General features: G+C 35.7%; 1 protein-coding gene across 9 annotated transcripts in view; it reads left to right on the top strand.

The window, feature by feature from the left end:
• Positions 1-13,873, top strand: part of CCDC82 (coiled-coil domain containing 82) — a 146,031-nt gene extending 132,158 nt beyond the window's left edge. For 8 of the 9 annotated variants that reach the window (XM_058446385.1, XM_058446386.1, XM_058446387.1 and 5 more), the window contains 3 exons: positions 1,606-1,776; positions 7,476-7,655; positions 12,926-13,873. In XM_058446385.1, coding sequence (XP_058302368.1) covers positions 1,606-1,776; positions 7,476-7,655; positions 12,926-12,994 — 420 coding nt within the window. In that variant the 3' untranslated portion in view covers positions 12,995-13,873. Of the gene's footprint in view, positions 1-1,605; positions 1,777-7,475; positions 7,656-8,026 lie in introns of all 9 variants that reach the window. The other variant, XM_032167217.2, reaches the window with a different exon arrangement.
• Positions 13,874-20,647: the final 6,774 nt, after the last annotated feature.

Genomic DNA, 20,647 nt, shown 5'->3' with positions numbered 1-20,647 from the left:
GGGAATAGAGGGGTCTCGTTCTGTGGCCCAGGCTGAACTTGAACTTCTGGGCTTGAGATCCTCCCACCTCAGCCTCCTGAGTTTCTGGGGCTGAAGGCATGTGCCACTGTGGCCAGCTGGAGGGCACTATTATTTCCCCGCTTTTAGAGATGTGGAAACTCTCTCAGAAAAATAAGTAACATAAGGTTCCACTGCTAATAATTAGACAGGCTTGTATTAAACCCAGAGTCTCTCAGACTGCAAAACCCATGCCTATATGCCATATTAGGTTTTACCATATTGTGGTGGGTGATTCTGAATTTGGATAATCTGATGTTGGAATAATAACTATAAGATACCAAAAAGTATTAGCTGAAAAATTGAGACACAGATGATTCAGTAAGATCTTAATTAGGATCAGCTGGGTTATGTTACAAAAGATAAAGATATGACAAACAAACAAAATAAACCAACAATAAAATCCAATGACTTAACCCAACAAAGTTTATTTTCACTTATATATCCAGTGTTAGTCATCGGGGTGCTCTGCTGATTGTAGTCACTCAGGGAACTGAGCTGATAGAGGTCGATAAAGGTTTCATCTTAACATGTGCTTCCATGGAGTACAGCAGAAGCAGGAAAGGAAGGTGGTTAGTTATCTATTCAGTCTGAATTTCAGCCTGTAAGTAATACATGTCATAAAGTGCCATGAAGTATGAGAAATATGAAAAGTTGACCACCAGAAAATGTAGTTTTCAATCATATAATATAAAAAGTAAACTGTCAGTATATTGGATACTTAATTACCATCCGGCTGGTAGAGGATATGAATGTGGTTTAGTAACCATGCTAATATGCTCATTGTGTGCAGTTCAAATATTGTATTGAAACCTAATCTACACTACCAATTAGAATAGTAGTATCTAGCACAGACCTAGAACATAAGCAGAAATACTCAGGCACAAGTAACTGTGCCTGAGTATTCATAAGCTTATTTTATGAATTCTTATAATGAATTTATTTATTTATGAATGCCAAGTGTTTTCTCAGTTTGTTTACTCATTGATAACTGAGCTATTAAACTGTCCATATGAATACCAGACACATGGCAGTCCTAGTGCCAACTTGTTTTTTCCCCAGGACTGTAGTAAGTTATCATAGGAGGATTGAATTATTTCTGGAATATATTTGTGGAAAATATATAATTCATACAATGGAAAGTGAATGTGATTTTTTTTCTCAAGTTTTAACTAGCCTACTTGGAATTATTTTTCTTACATCATCCTACCTTTTTGCTGCTCTTATTTTTAACTAATACCTCATTAACACTAACTAGAGATGAGAAATGGAAAAGAAGTAGCAACCGCATAAGTGTAAGAGATATGAAACTAGCTTTTTCCTAGTCTGGTTTATTTTCATGCAATAGCCAAGATTATAAATTTTTTTATTTAAACATATCTTGTAAAATACCTACTATGTGCTCAGTATTAAAGTAAGAAATGCCAGGGTGTTTTGCTCTTACATCTCTTTGTATTGTGATCCCTAAGATGTTTTAATTTGGTTATATTCTTATTTTTATTTTTATTCTTTATCTTTTAAACTTTTTTTTATATTTTTTGTTTTCAGGAGCGAGTAGAAAATTACTCTAATGTAAGTATTCATTTGAAGAATCCTGAAAACTGTTCCTGCCAGGCTTGTGGACTGCATCGCTGCTGTAGATATTCAGTGCATTTATCAGGAGAGTTGTATAACACCAGGACCATGAAAATAGATAATTTCATGTCACATGATAAACAGGTATTTTCTTCCCTCTAATCTTAATTTTCAGTATTTAGAAATTTTTAGTTCGTAAATAATCCTAAGTATCCTAAGGAGAATTTGACCCAAGTGGAAATATTTTTAGCATATAATCCACCAAATTGGCAACCCACAAGTAAATAATGGAAGATAGCTGTTCATCTAATAGGAGAGAATTCAAAAAACACTGTGCTTCAACTAGACTCTGTTAGAAGTATGTCAGAGTCTAAAGCAATCACCACATAGTTAAGATGCTATTAATTCTGTATGAACAGAAAAAACCGAAGAGTAAGTGTTTTTTAGACAAGAGCATAGCAGTATAATGTGAAATGATAAAAAGCACAGATGCTGACAACTTCTATTTATTTTTTCAATCTTACTTTATAAGATTGCTGCATTTATAAATGTGAAAATTACATTTATAAATGCAAGAAATACTGAGAGCTTTTTCTGGTGAGTCTACATATCCATGGAGGAGGTGTATATTTAGAGAGGTAGGACCCAAAGTTGTCTCTGAATCCTCCCAGTCAATTATTAAGATGGAAATATAATATTTATCTGAATTCTTCTGTTAAACTGGGTAGTGATTTCTCAGTATTATTGAGCAGTAGTTGACCAGATCCGTCTGAGAGATCTGGGTTGCAAGAATGACTTAGAAGGTTTTTATGGGGATAATGAATTCAGAATTGGTCTCTAATGTTTTGTTTTATATGTTACTATAAAAATATGAATATATATATTTAATAGTCATATGCAAATTTCCCCATTGTTTAAAAACTGATCTATAACTTTTTATGACATAAGATATCTGGAATCCTAGCAAAAGTGATTTCATACATTCGGGACCATGTTCTGCTATGTAGATCAAATACATTGCTGTACCTTCATGGTCTTTGCTGTCTGTAGCTAATTCTGAAGAGGAAAGTGGAGTAAGAAAATCACTTCTAGAGCTCTGACATTCCTGTGAAGCAGTAAAGATTCTATATAAAATAGTTCTTCAAATATTTAAAAAACAAAGAATAAACTGAAAGCATGAACTAAAAGCAAAGAACATCAATATTGCCAGTCACATAAGAGAAAACTATAAAAGTTAACAAATATATGGGAAAATGCTTATTCTGCATGTAAGGGTATATAATTAAAACTACCTTAAGATGCCAGTTGATAACTCTTAAATTGGTAAAGTATTCTCAAATCAAATGATAAAATGCAATGCTTTCAAGGTTGCATTGAAACTAGTAAGTTCATGGAAAGTAAGATTCCTAGAGGAAAAAAGGGGTGATATATATCTTTTAAAAATACTAGATTTTTAGAGCTAGAGTCACAAAGCTATATACATACTCAATGTCTATAAGTTTATGTTTTGCAAAGCAGTTCAGTAAAAAGCAAATGGTATCATCATGAAGTTGATAAATAATGCTAGTTTGAAAGCATGATAATAATTAGTATTTGCACTATCTTGGCATCTATATAAAAATGTGTGTATGCGTATATAACTATATGTAAACATTAAGTTAGTTATTGGATATGTTAAGAGAGTGTGATTAAATTTTTTAAAAAGAAATTGTTTTTTCAGTAATTTTTTCTTTAAAGTGAAGAATGACTTACAAAAATTTATTTTACATCGTACTTCAATACAATGTAAATGCATATATGTAAAGTAGGAAAGAAAGGGAGAGAAAATAAACCTAGTTATGATCCAGAGCATTAAAGAGATGGTGCCTGGCCGGGTGCGGTGGCTCACGCCTGTAATCCCAGCACTTTGGGAGGCCGAGGCCAGCGGATCACGAGGTCAGGAGATCGAGACCATCCTGGCTAACACAGTGAAACCCCGTCTCTACTAAAAATACAAAAAATTTGCCAGGCGAGGTGTCGGGCACCTGTAGTCCCAGCTACTCAGGAGGCTGAGGCAGGAGACTGGCGTGAACCCCGGGGGCAGAGCCTGCAGTGAGCCGAGATCACGCCACTGCACTCCAGCCTGGGCGACAGCAAGACTCCGTCTCCAAAAAAAAAAGAGATTGTGCCTAACCCTACACCCATCTTCAAGTGATTTTGAAAACTAATTCTTTATTTTGTGTTGCTGCTTGTAGTTACATAAAACTGAGACATTAACTAGGGTTCTTTTTGAGGGTACAAATAATACTTTTAAGGAATTCACTTAACAGCAAATTTGTTTCATAAGAAAACTTTTCTCCTTTCTTTAGCTCCTTTGAAAGAAAGGATGCCTTGATGGAAAGTGGAATCAGTGGGGGAAGAGTAATTTTGGTTACAGCAGTATTGATAGGGTACTGAGACGAGAGGCCTTGGACCACCAGATTGTGATAAAGTTTAAGGACATAGATGAGAAGGAAATTAACTAGATGAAAGAGAGTTGTGAAATATGAAAGGTAGTTTGGGAGAACTAAAAACAATCTTGGATTTATGCTTAGTTTTTCCCAGAGTCTATCCAGACTCCTTAAGATGCTTAGGATTTGGTGGGAGAAAGCAATAACTTTTGAGGCAAATGGCATTGTATAATATGTCCCTACAAAAAACAAACAAAAAACCAAACAAGGGCAAATGGAACCCTTTGGACTGGTATTATACTATCTGTTTCTGAAGACCCAGAAACAGAAAACAAACTTTTCCCCAGACTTACTGTTTCCTTGAGAATCTTTTTTCTTTGTTCTTCATACTTTAATTTCCATAAGGAGCTGGCTCCTCTGCCTATAAATAAGAGCTTAGAGAAATACTTCAAAAAGCTACCTACAGTTAGCTGAATATTACCAAGTCTGCATAGTACATATTTCATTATATTTCCTTGCCTCAGTTTGTTATCTAGATTTAATTTATACTCCATGTGATATAGCTATTAAATTAGAAATGAGATTCGTTCTTCTGCTTTAGGAAAATTCAGTGATAATTTTTAGCTCCATTTCCAATTTTTACATATGTACGATCAGTTGGTTCATACTGATAACTGAACTGACTCAGTCTCATATTTATCAGGTCATATAACTGTGCTTAACCGTGCATAGTGGACCAGTCATCATTTATATGTCATCTTCCTTATCTGCTTTGTGAACGCTCAACACAGCACTTATTTTTCTATCTATGGTATTTTTATACTAATTTTCTTGTTAGAATAGTTTCCTTAATGTACAGAAATTGAACTAGATAATTACAGTTGTTCTAAATATATTTGTCTGGACATTTAAAGAAATCATTCTAACACCATAGATTAATATTACCTGTTTTAGTATTTTATACAAATTGATGCCTACAGTGTAAGCTGTATTGTACTGTATACTTCAATTCATATGGTAAAGAAATACAATGGGCTGTAATAATACACTAAAAACAGGAATGAGTGAGGGGTTAACTTCATTTGGAGTATTACACCTATCCTTTGCATCTGCTGTTTTCTGTGAAATTTTATAGCAGTGGTGCCCTTCCATATAGGTTCTTCCATATAAAATGTGATCATGTTTTGGGAAAAAATAATACAAGAACATTTTAAGGTAATTTTCTATTTATAGATCTATATGATGATAAGTAGATGCCAAGAGGGATAGGAATTAGAAATGGAAAGAAGTAAACCATAATGTTAAATATTTTCAAAGGATACTTGTTTTTCATACAGGAAAAAAATTAGGATTTTTAAACACCTCTCCTTCCCTCTTGTTTCAACTTAAAAATGCTATACAGATAAATTCCTCTTGTTTTGTGGAAATACAGAATAAATGTGAAAGAAATACAAATCACTTTATCGTATGCCTATACTTCATATAGAACAGCTATAGCTGAGTTCTCCCACACAGTCTACTTTGATGGCAGAAATGGAGACACACACAGGGTACCCTTATAGTCACTGCAACTTTTGTGTTGTGTTTTTACACAAAGTTGGAAGTATTAGCAAGTGAATTGCTGAAATGTCATTACTATCAGGACTGCTTTGATGATAAGGTTGAATTGGAAAAGTTAATTTTAATAAGCCATGTACAATAATACCTGTTTACTTCTAATGATCTGAAAAGCAGGAAGGCTTTTACGGAGCCATGAACAAAAATCTGAACATGCTTTTCTTAAACTTTGGAGGTTTGAAGAAGGGTTGTAAAATGTCCAAAATACAATTTTCACAAGAAAACACATCAAACCTGATTGTTGCCAATCGTTGTGATATAACTTATATTCATTTTGGAAACATACTCCTGCTTTGTCTGTCATCACTTGTACATTTCCTTGCAGTGTGGCTTCAGGAAACAAGTGTATTTTTCTGTCAGACAGAACACAAGTTGCACAGATAAATATTAAAACTATACCACTTGTACTCATGAAAGCATAACCCATTAGTGAACTTAGGTACAGACACAAATACTTAAGTCAACAAGAAGTTTACTCTTTCCTTGGGTTACTACTTCATGAGAGTAAGATTGACCATATCATAATGTTTGGAGCCCTTTCTGATGCATTTTCTACAGTGGGTAAAATGATGTAGGTAAAAATATATTGGCCGGGCGTGGTGGCTCACGTCTATAATCCCAGCACTTTGGGAGGCTGAGGCGGGCAGATCACGAGGTCAGGAGTTCGAGACCATGACCAACATGGTGAAATCCCGTCTCTACTAAAAATACAAAAAAAAAAAAAAAAAATTAACTGGGTTTGGTGACAGGCGCCTGTAATCCCAGCTACTCGGGAGGCTGAGGCAGGGAAACCGGAATGCAGAGGTTGCAGTGAGCCAAGCTTGCGCCACTGCAGTCCAGCCTCGGTGAAAAAGCAAAACTCCATCTCGGAAAAAAAAAAAAAAAATATATATATATATATATATATATATTTAAATATTTTAAATATATATTTTATAATAACTTTAAACATTCAAAACATTCTGAAAGAGAAAGGTTCTGGTTGTTTGATTTCATAAAAAGAGTTCTTAATCATAGAATTATAAAAGTCCATATGAACGTAGGAATTAAAATTCTTATAGCTGGCTGACAGCAAAATATTAACGTCTTATTCACATATAACACCTTAAGTAAAGCAATCAGTATGCCTAAACACAAATTTATTTTTTTACTTTAGATCATTTTTTGGGGGGGAAAAACAAAAGTATCTAGTAAAAAACTGCCAATACTTAATTTTTGTGTCGGAGTTTGTTTCAGTTTTACATGTTGCTTATAGCTAGAAAAATATTATAATCCAGTCATTTTTAACTTCATAAATATGGACTTATAATACTTTTTATGCTTTTTTTTTTTTTTTACTTTGCCCATCCTTCTGCCTTACATTAAAGCCATTTCTCTTTTTTCCCAAACTTGGCAAACTCTTGTGTTTTCAAGACTTAATTCAAGCTTGATTTGCTTGGGGACTTTTCTTCTCTCTGGATTGGGCTAAGTGCCCTTCTTCACTAGCATTTTGGACATAGCATCTTGGACATAGCATTTTTCATGTTGTTTTGTAACCATTTGTCTTTCTCTCAAAACTTAAGCTCCCTAATGCAGGTAATAAGTATTTTATTTATGTATCTCTAGTGCCCAGCCCAATATTTGAAACTTCACAGGTGCTCAGTGTTTGACTAGTTGTATAAGTAAGAGAAGGTAAAGGAATCATTGTGTTAACATTGAAAGTTAATAATGCATTTTGATTCTACTACTAAAGAAAATCCAAAAACCAGAAAGAATATATATTCATTGTCAGATAATAATCTTTATTTCTTGATTTAGGTGTTCACTGTTGGCAGAATTTGTGCCAACCGTACCAGAATTTATCATAAACTGAAACATTTTAAATTCAAACTGTACCAGGAATGTTGCACCATTGCAAAGACAGAAAAAGATGAACAAGTTAAAGAAACAGTGGAAAGAATTTTCAGGCAGTCAAAAGAAAATGGCTGGATTAAGAAGGTAAGGTGAATATATGAGAATCTTATCATGTAGTTTCTGAAGCCTAATTGTGATCAGCAAAAGGAAACAAATGATTAGAAGATAGTGAAATTTAAGAGAATCTCTTTCTTCTGTCCTTTGTATTTTCTCTTCTTCCGCTCATTCCTTTCATGCTTATCATTGTCCTTATGAATAGATGCCCTGATGTTCTAAGGATTCACTCAGCCCATCAGATAAATTTTAATAAGCACTAATACTGTCCTTTATTGAAGGACCTCTGTCCTTTCGCTTTTATGTATGTATTGCTTACATATATATTAAGTCCCCTGATTTTTTTTTTTTTTTGACAGAGTATAGGACTCACCTCTGCTTGTCTGCTTCCTATTCTTTAGAACAGTTCTTGTGACCTGAGAGTGAAGAAGCACCTGGTGCCAGTCTGAGGAAAGGATCTCGGCTGCCAGTTCTAATACCACCCACATCCTCTTCTTGAGGACATGGGACTGAGCAGTGAGCACTGTAACTGAAGATCGAGGGGAATGCAGAGGTTTCAGGCCACGGCACTGATTTTGATTCCCCCATATCCTATTGATCACTAAATTTGATAACAGGAGTAAAGTGGGGGTTTTGAAGAGTGCACTGGATTCCCGAAGATCTGCTGGCAGCTTATAAGCTCTGGTCTGCTCACAGAGCTTTTAGAATTGTTTATGGTATATGGAGAGAATGCTAATATGACTGCAGTCTTCTAAAACAAGTCTAGTTACATGAATGTATAAGAGAGAACAAATAGTAGATTTTCAGGCAACTCTTATTAACATTTAATCTTTTAAAGAAAAGAAAAAAGCCTAACTTGAGATCCATTGCCTGGACTATATCATAGGGAAATTTGTAAAAGAGGAATATAAAAAATAAGGCAAGAGAGCTTAGGCAGAGGGAAAGAAAAGAGAACAAAACAGAAACTTTTTTAGCACATGTCTTGTTTAGTGGAGGTCTCCCAGTCTAGATAATGACATCATCATTGGTTTCCCTTTGACAATTATTCTCCCACCACAAACCACCACCCAGTGATCTTGCCTGCCTCCTACATCTTGATCTTTAAGTCGTCTTTCTCTCATTTTATTCTTTTCAGCTTTTTGTCTTTTACTTTGCTTCTACTTCTCCTACTCCAAATGCTTCTCCCTGCTTATCCGTACTTTTTCATTTGCCTTAGGAGAGAGCAATCACTCATTCAATAACTTCCCATCTTCATTTTCCTAGACAACATTAAATTCTTAAGTGCTTTTATTGATGCCTTTAAGTGTTGCCAACCCTCTAGTGGAATTGCAAAACCTATTGGGATAGCACAGTTATAAAGAATTAGATACTAGGTATAGAAAAATCACTGTGCATATACTGTGTATGTTATATAATAGTATCATATATGGGGAAGAACTTTAAACTTCTTGAAGAAAAAAGCATTTCCAAATCATGTATCCTAGAAAAAGCTTAACAAGGTTTAGGACACCAGAAGGGACCTGGAATTTTTAAAAACGTTATTCTTTATGCATAATATAACACTTGGCTTTCTTAGGAAGAGAAAGGAGCTTAGGCTTTCTTTTCAAGAAAGCCAAGTGTCATGTTATACATAAAGAATAACATTTAGCATTAGGCGTTGAAGGTATTTCAAGATTGTGCATGTCTAGGACAGTATACGCATTTTTTTCCACATGAAAATACCAAAGACCTTCATTTTTTTGAGATTTCTCCACTTAAAAAATTTGTTCCTAGGTTTTCTCAAAAGATTTCCTAGAAACCACAGAAGTTTATAGCCAATATAAACCCATTTGCAGCTTTTTGTGCTGTGATGAAATTTCAAAGTTTGTCACATGCTCTGACATTTCCCATCCTCACTCTGTCTGTCCCTCTCACTGTGTGCCTTTGAGTGAAAGCACTGCATGTGCTTTGTGATGTGTGCTGCCTTTAGCTACAGTCTGGTGGTCACAGTTACTCTAACCCTTTAGAATACCTGGGGCTCAGTGTTACTTGAATGCCATCTCCATGGCACTTTCCACTCATATTTCCCAATCATGTCAACGCCTTTTGTTGCCTTACACGTACTGTTTGTTCCTGTCTTTCTGCCTCCAGCTTGTATTCCACACCTTACTTTTTGCCTTACCTGGTTCTTCAGCCATTTTACTTTAATTATCTCAGGATGTCTCAGCATGTCTTCCCAAAGACATGCCAACTAGACTGACTTCATTCTTCTTGTTGTTCTTCCTTCTAAAGGTTGAACTAGGGTGATCCGTTTTTAATGTAATGATACTAAAGGGGTGTAGGAGCAATTTGAGTATAAGAAAAGAATAAATAATAGGAAAATTATAATAAAACCAAAATATTTAATAAACATAATAGTGCATGTCTTATTCTAAAGAAGAGTTCAATAACATACTCTAATATGACACTGGCAAAATTCTAATGAATATTTGTTCATTAAGAAGAAAGTGTATATGATGATGGGACTTCCTGGGAAGTTGAAGATAGTATTGTTGGATTGGCTGGTGGATGCATAAACACCAGGTAGTAAAGAAAGCATGTCAATAGAAGTATCAGGTGCCCATTCATACTGTAAATACTGTTTGTAAAACTGTTACAGGTGACACATGTATGTAAATTTTAAATGTACTGATAAATATTGTCATATACATAATAATTTAAAATTATAATTAGATATCCCTTGCCTTCCTTAAACGCTTCTCATTTCTTCTTTTTCCCCTCCTTTTCAACTTTTTCCCTTGCCCCTTTTTTCCCCACCCCTTAAACTGATGTTTCTCAAAACATCGCCCTAAACTACCTATGTCAGAATCACCTAGAAGTTTTTGAAAAGGGTATAATCCCCTAGCCTCATCCCAGATTTATTGAATGACAATCCTTGTGGATGTTAAACATCCAATATTTTTAGCATTGGTGATTCTTAAGTAGATAAAAGTTTGAGAATCACTGCTGAAAAGTACCCATTAACACTGAATTCTGTCCTCATCCTCTCAAAGTTTCCTTGGCAAATCAATTCCCTTCTGCAGTTGTAGCTACTACTTCTGAGTAGAAGATTCCAAACTTCTCTTATATTCTGACCTCTTTCCCACACTTCATTTCCACAATTCCAACTGTTTTCATCAGGAGGTCCATCAGGTGTTGTAAGAGAGTAGTCTTCACTGTTAAAATAAGTAGTCTTCACTATTAAAACCCTCCAAATGTTTAGTAAAGAATTATGAGAGCAACATCTTTAGGTGGAGAGGATGGCAGAGTAATACTAACTGCAATGTCTGTGAGTTTCACTTTCCAGGTTTTTTTTTTCTTGCCAAAGCTGCATCCTAGCCACACCATTTAAATCTTAGAAACAACATACTCTATACTGGTTAAAAGTATAGGCTTAAGTATTTGCTTTGCCACTTACTAGCAGTAGAATTTGGGAGCAAGCTATTTTATTTCTCTTAGCCTAAGTTTTCTCATCTGTAAAGTAGGAACTAAAACAGTAATACTAATTAGGGTTTTGATTGTGGAGATTAGATATGTAATACGTTTTAAGCATTTAGTATAGGACCTAGCAATTAGTGATTGATTAATCTTAGCTGTTACTTGCAATAAAAGCAAGTAACCTCCTATCTTAGTATAGCTGAGATAGATTTTAATTGTCCTAGCTGTGTGTGGTGGTACACAGCTGTAGTCACAGCTACTTGGGAGGCTGAGGTGGTAGAATCGCCTGAGCCCAGGAGTTCAAGGCCAGCCTGAGCAAGATAGTGAGACCCTGTCTCTTAAAATAATTTTATTAATTTTTAATTTTCCAAAAGAAATTTAATAAATAATAAAGGGATATGAAGAAAGGTAATATGAAAAACATAAAAACAGTCAAACTTTTAAAGTATAGGTTTCTAATCCTAGAGTACTTTACTTATATCTAATAAAACGTATCTAAGTGCTAGGCCAAAGAAAATTCCTAAGTAGTCCCTAGGCTATTTCCCCTTCTGTTATGTGCTTCCATCTTTCCTGAGAAGGAGATCCAGTCAGATATCATAGGGTTATAAAAAAGAGTTTCATGGCCTTCAAGGTGTAGAAGGAACATGCACTTCTCACATTCCCTTCTGTAGGTCCCTATCACCACAAAAGTCAGGGTCACCAGGATCCTCTCTCATTTCACTGAAGATTAAAACACAGTTCATAAACAGAGTCAAGAAACTAGTATGTCATTAATCCCCTCACTGAAGTAAATAATTTTAACTCTATATGTCTGAAACTGAAATCATGATCTCTTTTCCTCGCACAAACAACCTGCAAAAGAGCTCTGCCATTATTCTACTCTGTCAACTTTGAAATCTCTAAATCATTCTTGACCTCTCTCTTAACTTGTTACACTTTGTTGTTTACTCTTTATCTTCATTGCTGTCACTCAGATTTGGGCCCTCATGACCTAAATTGTTATCACAGACCCATAACTAGTTGCTGAACTATTCTAGAATGAATGTTTTACCAATTTTCTTAAAATACACCTTAGATCAGTTCAGTCCCCTGCTCCAAAACCTTTAGCAAGTTTCCCATTACCTGTCAAATGATTGTTCAATTCTTTAACCTGTATTTTATAACTTTTGTTCTCTGAAGTCAGTCTCTTTGGTTCAGTCTTAGCTCTCTCTGTTCTCCTAAAAATACTCAGGTTGTAGTCAAATCCCATATTTTCTTGTCACATCACTTTGATGGACTGTTCTTTCTTACTGAAAACTCTTGCCACCAACTCTTTGCCTACCAAATCTGTTTTTCCAGGACAACTTAAATGTCACTCTTTACTGCTTACCTCAACTAACCATGACCTATCTTCTGAACCCTCATAACAGTGTCTGTACCTCTTTGGCACTTATTGATTGTTATTGGTGTATTACTACTGAACTGTATTCTCCTTAGGGGCAGGAAAAGTATCTTTTAAAAAACATTGTATCTAGACAGTCATTAGCAGAGCCTTTGATATATATGTTCAGCAAACTGTTTATTAAGTTATTGAGGTTACTACATTTCTACTGTAAGCATGATAATATAAAAATTATAATTTAAAACACAGTTATAAAATTAATAATATTCACTTTGATCTCTTTCCAATGCTTTCTATGAGTTAGAAATGCTTATTTGAAATTAAGTTCCTGTTTATCATAAAAAGATTTTTGTTCACGATTACCATGAAATGAACTTATCCTAATTGTGTCGGTAGTTTGCAAAGGCCCAGTTTGTCTTCATTGCTTTGAGTAAAATAACTAGCTTTTCTATTGTATATGCAGAAATATGGTCAACTTGAAGAATATCTCAATTTTGCGGATTACTTTCAAGAAGAGAAGTTTGAGTTGTAATACATTTCCGTCAGAGAAGATTTTTTAAATTCCTGTAAATGTGAAGATCATGATTCTTGTTTTTCTGTATCATGTGACATGTTTATACATTTTATCTATATCTTCATGGCAAAATATTTTGTTTAAAACATGATTATCTTAATTCCTATGAAGTGGCACTCTACACTCTAATTAAACTTTTATCTGATGTACATAAAAGCATTATCTTAATTTTTAAGTCTGTAAATATATTTTAAAGTTATATAATAATGGCTTTATAACAGATGACTGTCAAGTGAATGAGCTGTTCATATCCTGTCAGTTTAGTCAAAATATATTGTATTTTAAAAATGTATTTAGACTAACATCTACATGTATTTTTACTGAATTCCTGTCCAGATCTGTTTATTATCCTTTTACAGTATTAAATGATTTTCATGAATTTATATTTTACTGCTATCATCTAAATCAGTGGGCCATGGAAGAAACCTCAATATACCATTCAGTTCAATCCCATTGCTTCAGAATCAGATCATAGCATATCTATTCTAAGTACAGGAATGCTTTTTTCCTTTTCTTGAAAGTTTCTCTTTCAAATAGATTTCAGGCCTCTAGAGTCATTCAACCCTCACATTCAGGAATAATTTTATGTAAATTTTCATGCTTTATAATGTTCTTACTTTTTTCTATTCAATTTTGTCTATATGTTGATGATTAAGATATCTTTTATTTATTTTTATCCATAGCTTTTTCCATATAAGTATGTATCTTAGGGTCAGAACTGCTGAGAGACAAACTCAGCCAAAAACACTTGGAAAGCATATTTTGGTATCTGCATTGCTTTGCACATCTAAATTTTCCCATAAAGTAATAAAGTAAAATGGTTGCAGAGTGAACAAATGAACCCTGTCTGTTCTATGTTTTTAATTCTTAAAAGTGGTATTCTAGTAGGATCTATCCTTTAGATAATTTTTTCTTAATGGAAGTCTTGGTTGAACTTGGATTCATCTATTATGTGACTCATGGCATGGATCTTAGTGTACGTATCCATAAAAAGCTACATTAAGCTCATATGTGGAAATTAGTTAATATTTTCTACAATTCATTTCCTGAAATTATCCATAATATTATTGTAAACAAATGGGGTGGAAAAAAACTCACAACGTGGTGACAGTACTGATGCTGATGTTTAATGTTTAATGAGGAGTGCATACCTTTTTCAAACATTGTGAAATGGAAATTTCACATATCTGTATTTTTTTTTAATTTGAGATGGAGTTTCGCTCTTGTCACCCAGGCTGGCGTGCAATGGCATGATCTCTACTCCCTGCAACCTCCACCACCCGGGTTCAAGTAACTCTCCCACCTCAGCCTCCTGAGTAGCTGGGATTACAGGCATGTGCCACCACACCTGGCTAATTTTGTATTTTTTAGTAGAGATGGGGTTTCACCATGTTGGCCAGGCTGGTCTTGAACTCCTGACTTCAGGTGATCCACCCACCTCGGCTTCTCAAAGTCCTGTGATTACAGGCATGAGCCACCGCGTCTGCCCTACATATCTGTATACTCATTCATATTTCCCTGGCATATGGCAAAATAATTCTTAACTAAATTCCAAGGAATAAAAATAAAGCCGTAATTGAAAGGTGAAGATGAAGGGACAGTGTCCACAAAAAAAGCAAGGCAGAGTTAGAAGTGACAGTCAAGGAGGAAGGGTAAAGGATCACAAATGATTTATAAAAAGGAAGGCCAGAAGAAATGAAAAGAAAAAAAAAGGATCTCTAAAGCATCTCCAATTACCTAGAAGCATCAGTTCTCATATGGGACATTACAGACAAACTTGAGATGGCTGAAGAGTAATCTTAAAATATATCTCTTACTTTTAACAGCATGCAATTAATTTATAAATTAAGGCAGTAATAATTCCAAGGACTTATCCGGATCAACCGTCTTGTTGGCTTGAAACACTTTTCCTATTGGAACAGCTGCCTGTTGATCATAAAATGCCTATAGGTAGTTGGTCTGATGTCTAAGGTCATTGCAACCAAGCATGCTACTTTGTAGGAATTTGGAGAATACAAGAAGCTCTAAGGTCGTGGTAACATCAAAAGAATGGCAAAAAGGCTGTTAGGAAGTGAGAATTAACATGTATTAGGGGGCAAAAAGCCAGTAGTTCATAAGAAAATGGAAATGTTGAAAAATAGAATTAACCTTTACAGGTATTAGGACATATTATTTTATCATTATCATCATCATCATCAATATAATTGATTCAATAACAACACAAAAACAGGTTGTTTTTGTTTTTGTTTTTCTGAGATGGAGTCTCGCTCTGTTGCCAGGCTGGAGTGCAGTGGGGCGATCTCACTTACTGCAACCTCCACCTCCCAAGGTCAACCGATTCCCCTGCTTCAGCGTCCTGAGTAGCTGGGACTACAGATGTGCACCACCACACCCAGCTAATTACAAAAATAGTTTTTAAGCTCATTTATTTCACATATCATTTCACATGACTATAAATTTTTTAGATTTGGCCATTTGTTACTACAGTGTTAGGTGCTTTAGTGTTAGGTAGCTATTGATAGCAGAGATGATGAGGAAGACAGAAATGGACAAGTAAAAGGGAAGTAATTCTAGAAAGAAATCACAGGGCTATACAGAAGCTTTAGGGTTATGAAGAGATGGAACAAAACCGTAAGACAGGAAAAAACAAGGAAAAAGAAATGTTTATTGTACAGGCAGTTGGATGCAATTGGCCACATTTCCTGACTTGTCTGCTCATATTCGGATGAGTAGATCTATACAGTACTCATTCCTAAGAGGTATTATATGACTTACTTAGACTCCAGAGTGTTCACTGAGGGATACTTAAACTGCAGCCTTTCAGCAGCTTTGAGCTACTTTGGAGATAGTTTGGCTCCCCCATAACTCCTTTCATACTTGCTATTGAGGCAGCCAGACTAGTGATTAAGGTGGAAGTCAGTCTTTTTTCTTCAACATTTATTTTAACTTCCGGGTTACACATGTAGGATGTGTAGGTTTGTTACATAGGTAAATGTGTGCCATGGTGGTTTGCTGCACAGATCATCCCATCACCTAGGTTTTAAGCCCAGCATCCATTAGCTATTCTTCCTAATGCTCCCCATCCCCCAGACCAACCACCAACAGGCTCCAGTGTGTGTTGTTCCCCACCATGTGTCCATATGTTCTCATCATTCAGCTCCCACTTACAAGTGAGATGGTGCAATGTTTGATTTTCTATTCCTGCATTAGTTTGCTGAGGAAAATGGATTCCAACTCCATCCATGTCCCTGCAAAGGCCATGATCCCATTTCTTTCTATGGCTGCATAGTATTCCCTGGTGTATATGTACCACATTTTCTTTATCCACTCTATCATTGATGGGCATTTAGGTTGATTCCATGTTTTTGCTATTGTGAATAGTGCTGCAGTGAACATACATGTGCACATATCTTTATAATAGAATGATTTATATTCCTTTGGGTATATACCCAGTTACGGGATTGCTGGGTCAAATGGTATTTCTGCCTCTAGGTCTTTGAGGAATCACCACACTGTCTTCCACAATGATTGAACTAATTTACACCAACAGTGTAAAAGCATTCCTTTTTTCTCCACAACCTCGCCAGCATCTGTCGTTTTTGTTTTGGGTTTGTTTTTTTTTTTTTACTTTTACCTAATAGCCCTTCTGACTGGCATGAGATGGTATCTCATGTGGTCTGGATTTGCATTTCTCTAATGATCAGTGATGTTGAGCTTTTTTCGTGTTTGTTGGCTGCATAAATGTCTTCTTCTGAGGAGTGTCTGTTCATGTCCTTTGCCCACCTTTTAATGGGGTTGTTCATTTTATTCTTTTAAATTTGTTTAAGTTCCTTGTAGACTCTGGCTATTACACTTTTGTCAGATGGATAGATTGCAAAAATTTCTCTCATTCTGTAGGTTGTCTGCTTACTCTGATGACAGTTTCTTTTGCTATGCAGAAGCTCTTTAGTTAATTAGATCCCATTTGTCAAGTTTTGCTTTTTTGCAATTGCTTTTGGTGTTTTCATCATGAAATCTTTGCCCATGCCTATGTCCTGAATGGTATTGCCTAGATTTTCTTCTGGGGTTTTTATACTTTGGAATTTTACATTTAAGTCTTTAATCCATCTAGAGTTCACTACTCCTGTTCAATATAGTGTTGGAAGTTCTGGCCAGGGCAATCAGGCAAGAGAAAGAAATAAAGAGTATTCAAATAGGAAGAAAGGAAGTCAAATTATCTTTGTTTGCAGATGACATGATTCTATGTCTAGAAAACCCCATTGTCTCAGCCCAAAAGCTTCTTAAGCTGATAAGCAACTTAAGCAAAGTCTCAGAATACAAAATCGACATGCAAAGATTGCTAGCATTCCTATACACCAACGACAGGCAAGCAGAGAACCAAATCATGAATGAACTCCCATTCACAATTGCTACAAAAAGAATGAAATACCTAGAAATACAGCCAACAAAGGAAGTGAAGGACCTCTTCAAGGAGAACTACAAACTACTGCTCAAAGAAATCAGGGAGGACACAAATGGAATCCATGCTCATGGATAGGAAGAATCAATATCGTGAAAATGGCCATACTGTCCAAAGTAATTTATAGATTCAATGCTATTCCCATTAAACTACCATTAACATTCTTCACAGAATTAGAAAAAACTATTTTAAAATTCATATGGAACCAAAAAAGAGCCTGAATAGCCAAGACAATCCTGAGCAAAAAGAAAAAGGCTAGAGGCCTCATGCTATCCAACTTCAAACTATACTACGAGGCTACAGTAACCAAAACAGCATGGTACCAGTACAAGAACAGACACATAGACCAATTGAACAGAATAGAGAACTCAGAAATATGACCACCCACCTACAACCATCTGATCTTCAACAAACCTGACAAAAACACCCAAGTGAGGAAGGATTCCCTACAAAATAAATTATGCTGGGAGAATTGGCTAGCCATATGCAGAAAATTGAAACTGGACACCTTCCTTACACCATGAAGTCAGTCTTGAATTAGAGTTCTAGTCTATTACTTTCTAGTTATATGAACCAGAACCAGTACTTTAATTTTCAGGAGTCTTAGTTTTTCTCATTTATAAATGGAGTTATAGTATCCCTCAGGATTGTTTGTGGATTAAGAGGGATAATATATGAGAACTGCTGTGGCATAACAGTAATTTTTTAATTGCAACTGATGAAAACAGAAATGAAGATGTTGATGATGATGTCAACTTGAAATTAAAAGTCTATTTAAGGGTAAATGTGTACAAAAAAAGACACTCCAAAGAAGTGTCCTACACCACTGGAATATAGTATGAATATTAAATTCCTGCTTTGCAATTTAAGATATGTCCATGTCTAGCAGAGTAGTTAAAGTTTACATCATTTAGTATTAGCTGATTTGGCTAAGGACTGCAAGTTATTAATCAAATCACATGTTACTGAAGGGCTACAGAGTGAATGGAATGGTTTCAGTTTAAATATTACATGTTTCTTTTATGCTGAATGTAAAATATCCACAATAGTATAAAGAAGATATTGTCTAATGACAACTTTTTAAAACTAAACTTTTAAAAATAAAAGTATTCTATTTTTGTTGTCTTTAATGACACCTCATGACAGTTCTCCATTCAAATTCTCTTTATCTAACAAATATATATTTCTGCTTTTCTCATAAGCCAGTGAGGAACTTAGCCTTGGAAGGAACAGATAGAGATAGAAGTATGTTCCAATGAAGGCTGGGCACAGTGGCTCATGCCTGTGATCCCAGCACTTTGTGAGGCCGGGGCGGGCGGATCACAAGGTCAGGAGATTGAGACCATGCTGGCTAACACAGTGAAACCCCGTCTCTACTAAAACTACAAAAAATTAGCCGGCCGTGATGGCGTGCACCTGTAATCCCAGCTATTCAGGACAATGAGGCAGGAGAATCACTTGAACCTGGGAGGTGGAGGTTGCAGTGAGCCGAGATCGCGCCACTGCACTCCAGCCTGGGTGACAGAACGAGACTAGGTCTTAAAAAAAAAAAAAATGGAGGCAATAATTAATAGCTTACCAACCAAAAAAAGTCCAGGACCAGATGGATTCACAGCTGAATTCTACCAGACGTACAAGGAGGAGCTGGTACCATTTCTTCTGAAACTATTCCAATCAATAGAAAAAGAGGGAATCCTCCCTAACTCATTTTATGAGGCCAGCACCATCCTGATACCAAAGCCTGGCAGAGACACAACAAAAAAAGAGAATTTTAGACCAATATCCTTGATGAACATTGATGCAAAAATCCTCAATAAAATACTGGCAAACCGAATCCAGCAGCACATCAAAAAGCTTATCCACCATGATCAAGTAGGCTTCATCCCTGGGATGGAAGGCTAGTTCAGCATACGCAAATCAATAAACGCAATCCAGCATATAAACAGAACCAAAGTCAAAAACCACATGATTATCTCAATAGATGCAGAAAAGGCCTTTGACAAAATTCAACAACTCTTCATGCTAAAAACTCTCAATACATTAGGTATTGATGGGACGTATCTCAAAATAATAAGAGCTATCTATGACATACCCACAGCCAATATCATACTGAATGGACAAAAACTGGAAGCATTCCCTTTGAAAACTGGCACAAGACAGGGATGCCCTCTCTCACCACTCCTATTCAACATAGTGTTGGAAGTTCTGGCCAGGGCAATCAGGCAGGAGAAGGAAATAAAGGGCATTCAATTAGGAAAAGAGGAAGTCAAATTGTCCCTGTTTGCAGATGACATGATTGTATATCTAGAAAACCCCGTCGTCTCAGCCCAAAATCTCCTTAAGCTGATAAGCAACTTCAGCAAAGTCTCAGGATACAAAATCAATGTGCAAAAATCACAAGCATTCTTATACACCAATAACAAACAGAGAGCCAAATCATGAGTGAACTCCCATTCACAATTGCTTCAAAGAGAATAAAATACCTAGGAATCCAACTTACAAGGGATGTGAAGGACCTCTTCAAGGAGAACTACAAACCACTGCTCAATTAAATAAAAGAGGATACGAACAAATGGAAGAACATTCCATGCTCATGGGTAGGAAGAATCAATATCGTGAAAATGGCCATACTGCCCAAGGTAATTTATAGACTCAATGCCATCCCCATCAAGCTACCAATGACTTTCTTCACAGAATTGGAAAAAACTACTTTAAAGTTCATATGGAACCAAAAAAAGCCCGCATTGCCAAGTCAATCCTAAGCCAAAAGAACAAAGCTGGAGGCATCACGCTACGTGACTTCAAACTATACTACAAGGCTACAGTAACCAAAACAGCATGGTACTGTTACCAAAACAGAGATATAGACCAATGGAACAGAATAGAGCCCTCAGAAATAATGCCGCGTATCTACAACTATCTGATCTTTGACAAAAACAAGCAATGGGGAAAGGATTCCCTATTTAATAAATGGTGCTGGGAAAACTGGCTAGCCATATGTAGAAAGCTGAAACTGGATCCCTTCCTTACACCTTATACAAAAATTAATTCAAGATGGATTAAAGACTTAAATGTTAGACATAAAACCATAAAAACCCTAGAAGAAAACCTAGGCAATACCATTCAGGACATAGGCATGGGCAAGGACTTCA

This window comes from Hylobates moloch, unplaced genomic scaffold (assembly GCF_009828535.3).
Source record: "Hylobates moloch isolate HMO894 unplaced genomic scaffold, HMol_V3 SCAFFOLD_11, whole genome shotgun sequence".
In the NCBI taxonomy this organism is placed as follows: Eukaryota; Metazoa; Chordata; class Mammalia; order Primates; family Hylobatidae; genus Hylobates; species Hylobates moloch.
Note: the sequence above shows the minus strand (reverse complement) of the source record. Positions and strands in the feature narration are given on the sequence as shown.